The sequence below is a fragment of the Diadema antillarum genome, unplaced genomic scaffold (genome assembly GCF_040938485.1).
Source record: "Diadema antillarum isolate AM-2024a unplaced genomic scaffold, OU_Dant_1.0 seq00000674_RagTag, whole genome shotgun sequence".
In the NCBI taxonomy this organism is placed as follows: domain Eukaryota; kingdom Metazoa; phylum Echinodermata; class Echinoidea; order Diadematoida; family Diadematidae; genus Diadema; species Diadema antillarum.
Window position 1 is genome coordinate 1,817,422 of NW_027271580.1, and position 7,299 is coordinate 1,824,720.

A 7,299-nucleotide genomic window follows, 5' to 3' on the forward strand; every position below is an offset into this window, starting at 1 on the left:
ACATAGAGGAAAAAGATGGGGGGGGGGGGGGTGTGTGGGATGGTGGTGAAAATCAAGTAGTAGCATATTTTTGCTTAGCATACAATCAAACCTCACTGATAACATCCATTATCATGCTTACCAGGTATTTGCTCAAACAGGACGTTTGATTTCACAATCTCATATTGTGACAATTAAGTAGACAATGTTGGGGTGAAAATGTGTTACCGTGATAAATTGTGGCATGGCCCAGATGGGCTTTGAACCTCGAGCCCATCTCGACTGCCATGCAGACACACGGCCGACTGAGGCACCTTGCCGCCCCAGTGCACCATCATAACACACCATATGACTGCACTGAAAATGTCAACATCCCAAGGGACTTGAATTGCCTTTGGTAGTGAGAGAGTACGGAGGAGTGATGCGTACAATTTTAAATGTCAAGTTCTACCAGCAATAGCAAGTCGCTTCCTTGCAATCAATCAACCCCCTTGTGTCTCCCCGCTCGTCTCCCCCTCAAAAATCAGACGGAGTACGGGCGCTATGAGAATGGCCACTGGATCTACGAGATTGCCAGGTCGCCCATGTGTGAGTACATGATCAACTTCATCCACAAGCTGAAACACCTCCCCGAGAAGTACATGATGAACAGCGTGTTGGAGAACTTCACTATACTTCAGGTTAGTCCACACAAAAGACTACAACAGACAACTGGCAACAGACTTTATACCCATGTTTTGATCTTAAGACCATTTGTGACCCTGCATCACAAAACCAACAAAAAGTCGCCAGACATGGGATTTTTAGTTAAGGGGAGATTCTGAAAGAGCAGACTCTTAAGCTTTACAACGATGTATAGCTCACTTGAAGTGGACTCTCCTAACCTATCTAAATATTGGAAAGAAAGAACACACTCTGGAAAAGTGTGAACCGAGAATAAAGGCTCTGAAGTACAGTGTCTATCTGTCTATTCAAACGCTTAATCTTTACCAAACCATGCTAGCTGTGCGATGAATGAGACAAAAAACAGGGCCTTAACCACTGGAGCAACAACAATGAAGGGATTATCAGATTAAGTTGAAATTGAGCATGCTCTATTATTTAAACACATTCTGTACATGATTACTGCCAACTTTCAAAGCAGTAGTATTATCCCTTCAAAAGTTATCAGACTTGAAAGTGAAGAGTGTGCAAAGGATTATCAAGAAATGAAAAGGGGCCTCTAAGACATACCTGATCTCACTACTTTACAAAAAAGGGTTGTAGAAAAACTGCTGAAAATGCACTTTCCCAATCATTTTATGATCCCAAACTTAAGAATAATGTAGAAGAAGGTTAGCTGTTTCAGATAATATGAAAAACTTAATACCTTTGTTGAGTCCTCACTTAAAATCAAGGGGTGCGACCTTTTGTTTGTTTTGTGGTGCATGGTCACATTTACTCTTTAGTTTGCTTCAGAAAAATTGTTCTCTTAACCCGTTGAGGAAGGACTGATTTTGCTATAACACAAATTTCCCATAGACACCTGCCAGAGTATTCTCGGGTCTCGTCTTCAATGGGTTAATGTGTAGTCTTGCATGTCAGAAAGCATAAAGTTAGCTAGCTGGGAAGAGCCAACTCTAGCTGGAAGTCCATCTGTGTTACAGATCAAGATTTGATTATCTCTTCAAGAAAAATTTGAATTAAAAAAAAAAGAAGAGCACACTTTTTACTCACTCATTGTTTCTCAATATGTAAGTGCCACCATCAGGCTACCTAGAAGACTTTCTCAACATTTCAGCAGAGAATCACCATGGATGGTTCTAACTGTTCATTTCGATAGCACTCAATTACTTTGTTCAATTGCCGTTTTGTTACATTTGTGTACGAAAAAGAAATGCAGGAATAAAAATCAATCAAACCGAGTCTGAAAAGTGTGCTCACGCTGTCTCATATGTTTGTCTTGCAGGTGATTTCCAACCGAGACACCCAGGAAACATTACTATGCATAGCTTTTGTGTTTGAGGTGTGTACCAGTGAACACGGGGCACAGCACCACATCTACAGACTGGTCAAGGACTAATGCACAGGTTGTGAGACTGATCCCTTTGCTGGATACAAACGTTGCTCTTTTTTTTTCCTCGCAAAAAGACTCTCTAGCGAGTTTTCTTCTATGCTACCCACCTGTGCAAAAACTGCCAAGTTTTTAACTCATTTCTTCTCCTCTCCATTTTGGTTCTTTTATTTTTGTTGTTGTATGAGAATTTTGTCATCATGAAGCGACTGCCAAACCAAATGCTGACAGCTATAGTCTCTGATCGTGTTTAAAATGTTGGCGCACACAAGCCATCGTATGAGCTGCGTCTTGTGATGTCTAGTGGAGCCCTGCCCTGTGGAATCATGCCCAGCTGCTGCAGTGATGATTAGCCCTCTATAGCGCACAGAGGCCACGGGAGTGTGGCAAGACGCGGGCCAGTGGGTGAGGCCTGGAGATTCCCCGCTGCCGTGATGGAGAGAGCTTGAGAAAGAATCGAGCCGCAGCCGCCGCCTCCCCGAAGGAATCATGAAGCTGCTACCCTTGGCATCTACTTGCCAGTGTGATTCATGTTCCTGAACTCTTTCTGCAACCTCTTGTCACCGATGAAGATGCCTGATCGCCCAAATTGTATTTTATAAGACAAGTGAGGAGGAACTACTTTAGTATTAAGTGCTTCAAGATCATGTTACCATTATTGTAAGAACTTTTGTTCTTTGTATTCTCCCTCCCTTGTGTGTAGGTTGACAGTATGCTGCAGGACACTGCTAGGAACATATGCAATGGGGATATCCCCGTGCGTTCGGGTAAGTGTGCCACCCTTTGCACGACGTGAGGGGGAAGTGCTAAAGCCTGTGTCTTACACCAAACAGCATTCGTGTATTCCAGAATCCTATGGTTATGAGAATGGTTGTGCAAAGTTGGGGAAAAGAGTGGTGGAGAGTTTGGTTCATGTCATTCCTGAATCAAGTATTCGGGATGGAGATGGTATTTGGAGGTTGTTGCTTTTGTTTTTTTCTAAACTCAGAACTAATCAATGCAAAGAGAGAGTTTGATTAAATGTCAGGTATAGTTTAAGATATCAGAACTGGAAGATTTCTCCCCATTCTTCCGTTTTTCATGTTTTTCCACTCAAATCTCTCCAGCAAATGATTTCTTATTTTGTTTGTCCCACTCAGACAATCTCTTCCCTTTGATCTCATGATATCGTTTCTTGTTGCCATTTCTGCCGTCTGTGTGGGGCTCCCTCGGTGTTCACACATGTCCATGCAACAATATGTGTGCATGTCACAAGAGTTTCTACATTGATATTGCACATGGACTGTTTTTGCTAGTTATTCGTATTTTGATTCAGAATGTGCTGATTTACCTGTGCTTAAGAAGTTGAGGTCACAAGTGTAGTAGATTGCAATGTTGCAAGCTACCACAGTGTTTAGGTTTTACTCACCTGTCTTGAAAAGAAAATGAAAAAACAAAACTGGACTCCAGCCTTTGGGTTATCTGAAACTTCATGTGGAAGTTTCGTAGTAAAGAGATTTTATCATGTTGTGAAGCCTTGTCCAAGCTCTAAAGAACATAAGTGTCATGCTCTTTTTTTTTTCTTTGTTTTTTTTTTTCAAGGCTTGGCAGAGAGTTCAAAGGACTTTTTTTTTCTCCAAAAGATAAATGAAAGCCAAAGTATAAAGCAATGTCATGTCTGTGAAGGGTTCTGAAAGTTCAATGTGATGTTATTTGGCTGACAAATGCAAGTTTGCCAGGTAGTGCTGATGAGGAAAGTGTAAGCAATGCTGACTGTGCTCTTGTGTATGTGTTTTAAAAGACAACACGACGATCGAAGGCCATGAAGAGTACATGCCAAATCAGGATTGGTCTATCCTCCAGCACTAACGCAGTGATGGTATTGCTTAAGAGACAAGTGCCTTTGACAGGCTTGTTGCAAGCTGTAACAGTATTATCAGACGCAGTGGCATAGGCAGTATGTGTGTGTGCTCACATCCTCATAGCTGTCATCCCTTACCAACTCCCCTCTCACCCACTCTACACATCAGCTCACAACCATCCTGCTGCCTATGATTTGGGGCAACCTATGTGCAACTAGAATGCAGCGGTAGTCCATCCATATAGACTTGGACCCAATGGCCGCAACATCTGTTGGTAAATGCTGCCACAACGCCGTACTAAGCTGCCTCTCTCGCTTGAATATGAAGAAGAGAACAGCAGCATAAATCCCAGATCAAATTTGTTTCAAGCTTCTATGGTGATCCATTTGACGTGATTAAAGTTTCACTTTTTGATATTCGTATTGCAAGGATATTAGCCTGTCGGAAAGGAAGATTTCTGCCGAATGATTTGCATTAAGACATGGAAAATGTGTGCAGTCTTGAGATGGTCATATGTACAGGGTCATTGTAAAATTTTCACACTGTCATGAATATTGTAGGGTTTATCACTCCAAGAGAAAGTCCTGAAACCTTTTATGCACATACACAATCTTATAGTTGTGAGTTGAACTTTTCTGACTACAAGTATAAACTGCCATGAACTAAAAACTGATAAGGTGTATATTGATGTATGTGGGCCCTGCTTCCACTGAAAATAGTGTTGCTATTATGATAACTAAATGAAAGGAGAAAAGAGAAAGGTTTAATAAATCTTGATTATTGACCTATCATGATCAATTGTTCATAGACCTGCTGTGCAACTGCTGTGAACAGCTCCCACCAAAAATTTGGATTAATGTTTAACATTGTTTAACAAGCAGATTTACAGGGACATCACTTGTAATATCTAAACAATGAACACTGTCACTTAAAGCATTGTAAGTATTTGAACTGGCCAAAATGTAAATCATATCCAAATCATATTGTCACTTACATTTTACTTGGGCAGTGTTTCGTTGTTCTCATATACCTCAGTTTATGTAGCACCCCAAGATTTGACAGAGGGTTTTAATAGCAAGAAGCAAATCTTATCATCATACATGTAGTTTGGTGTGACAGTGTGAGTTTGGAGTGACCCTTAGCAGCTGCCAGAGATGACATGCTTCAGCAGGAGGGCTGAAAGTTATGTTGACTTCATCAAGTCTGTACCCCCACTGCTCCTTTTCCTCCCTTACCTCCCCCCCCCCCCCCCCTCCTTACCTTCCCAGACTACATACAGTCAGAGCATCAAGTATTCAAAACAACAGGACAACATTAGTGATGTCTGATCACTGCGAGATTAACTCTCTCATTCCCAGTGGCAGCCGTGCTGCTTGGGTTGTCAATGCTATATTCACTAAGTGGTCCCGGGCGGGTTTAACCCCATTGGATCGTATAGGCTGGCCAGTAACGTCTCTGCACAGAATTCACCGGTGGAAGATGTGTATTGATATTTTAGCTGTCTAGAAGTGTGGTGTGATGTAATAAAAAAGAAAGGAACTGCACTGGATGTGTTCTTCACAAAGGCAGATTTTCATGCATCAAAATGTGGAGATAGCTCCTGCACTATAGCACAGTAATGCTGGGTAAAGCAAACATGGAGAATGTGAGGTTGTGTTGTTGTTCTTGTTTTTATCCCAGTGTGACCTAGAGAGCACATGTGGTTATTCTACTTCATTGTCGCCAAGCACCATTTGTTGCTTCAGCTGCGTGGTCTGCTGTGAAGCCACAAAGGCAAAGAAAATTTTATCAGTGCCTGCTATTATCGAGTGGCAGAGGTGGAGATGATTCTAAGGCTGACTGGTTGTATGTCTGATCTCCGAATAGTATTCTCCCAAAGTCACAATCATCAGATGGTATGTGTTCCTCGTTTCTCATACTTAACATGTTCAGTGTCACAAAGTGTGTTGCGTCACATGAAGGAATAAAATGCCAAAGCTTAAACCAAGATTTTCATGCTTGTACTTAAACCAAAAAATGGACTTGGGGAAACGCAGGGAAGATGACATAGAGAAAGATTCTCTGTCTTGTAATTTGTTTCTCAGATTTGCATGAATGTGTTATTTTTCTATCTCATCAATCGTGTCTGGAACTCAAATCCTTTGTGTCTTTTCAGATTCTAATAGTAATACTGGAACTGAACAATATTTTCTTGAGCCTATGACAGAGAATTAGTGTTTTCTTTGTGGAAGTATGTGGCGTCTATTTTCACTTAGCTTTCTGGAAAGAGGTGACATTTGTAAAAAAATGTTTATGTTTTGTACAAAGAATACTATTCCATATTTACTATTTATTGTTGCTTGTGTGTTAGCTTCTCTTAAAAGCTGTTGTGTAACAGTATGATGTTGAATTAAAGTTTCGGATAGGATGGGGTCCTTGTGAACTGATGTTCTGAGAGAGGAAATGTGTGCATTTGATTTGTAGGTCTACCTGTTTCTTTAAGAACACACAAACAAAACTAAGTACTACCAATACATTTTTCCGTAAAACCAGGGATGTGTTTATCCATGTTAAGGTAACAAGTGTGTCGCCAAGTAGATTGTATGTTGTACTGCCCAAGAAACTGAGCAGCTGTTGTAAGATTGTGGCATATGAGTTTGTTAATACTAGTTTTGAGTACAGTTTTGTAAGAGGGACATTACATGGTTGTATTGCCAGATGTGCACAGTTAGTGCCACACTTACCCCCTTTTCAGATGAGAGAGTTCTTGTATCGATATACGACATATGGATATACAATGTATGGATGTAGAACATTTTTCGCATCTGAATGCCCGCATATCGATACATCATTTCAATATGGGCGTTTTTCGAAACAACGTTTTGAGCACCACTTCATACGATTTTCCTATATCCATGCATCTGAAAGCTCTCATATCCGTACATTGTATAAGTAGGCGGGGCTTACTTGCAACATGCACTTAGGGCCCAACCTCTACTACAAATGAGTCCAGCACAAAGTATAAACACAAAGCGCCAAGCCCGCACAAATTTTGTACTGCGCAGTGGAGAGACTCGTACATATTCATGAGCATCGTATGAAAGTTCAACTGAGCGTGAGGTCTGAATGCTACCAAACGATTTTCACATAATGGCGTGTTGTGTCTGAATGGACTCGTGTCAATACATCGTATATCCACACGCCGTATGAAAATACCATAAGTCGGTACGTCTGAAAGCAGTATTAGATGGCAGGAGAAACACATGCATGTATTTTAAATACCAACTCTGGCATTTGCAAGGAGGAAGAAATGAGAATGAGAATTTCCATTGTGACCTTGACTGAGTTGAACTAATAAATCATCGTTGGAACATGATGAGTGTTACAGATCACTTAAATTGAAATGCTTTGTGGTTGTAATAAGTGTGAACAAAGGATTTATGAAGT

General features: G+C 41.0%; 1 protein-coding gene across 8 annotated transcripts in view; it reads left to right on the forward strand.

The window, feature by feature from the left end:
* LOC139736901 (transcriptional enhancer factor TEF-1-like) overlaps nucleotides 1-5,103 on the forward strand; it is a 75,109-nt gene extending 70,006 nt beyond the window's left edge. For all 8 annotated transcript variants that reach the window (XM_071647568.1, XM_071647571.1, XM_071647572.1 and 5 more), the window contains exons 12-13: nucleotides 507-659; nucleotides 1,928-5,103. In XM_071647568.1, the coding sequence (XP_071503669.1) occupies nucleotides 507-659; nucleotides 1,928-2,041 (267 nt within the window). In that variant the 3' untranslated portion in view covers nucleotides 2,042-5,103. The remainder of the gene's footprint in view (nucleotides 1-506; nucleotides 660-1,927) is intronic.
* Nucleotides 5,104-7,299: the final 2,196 nt, after the last annotated feature.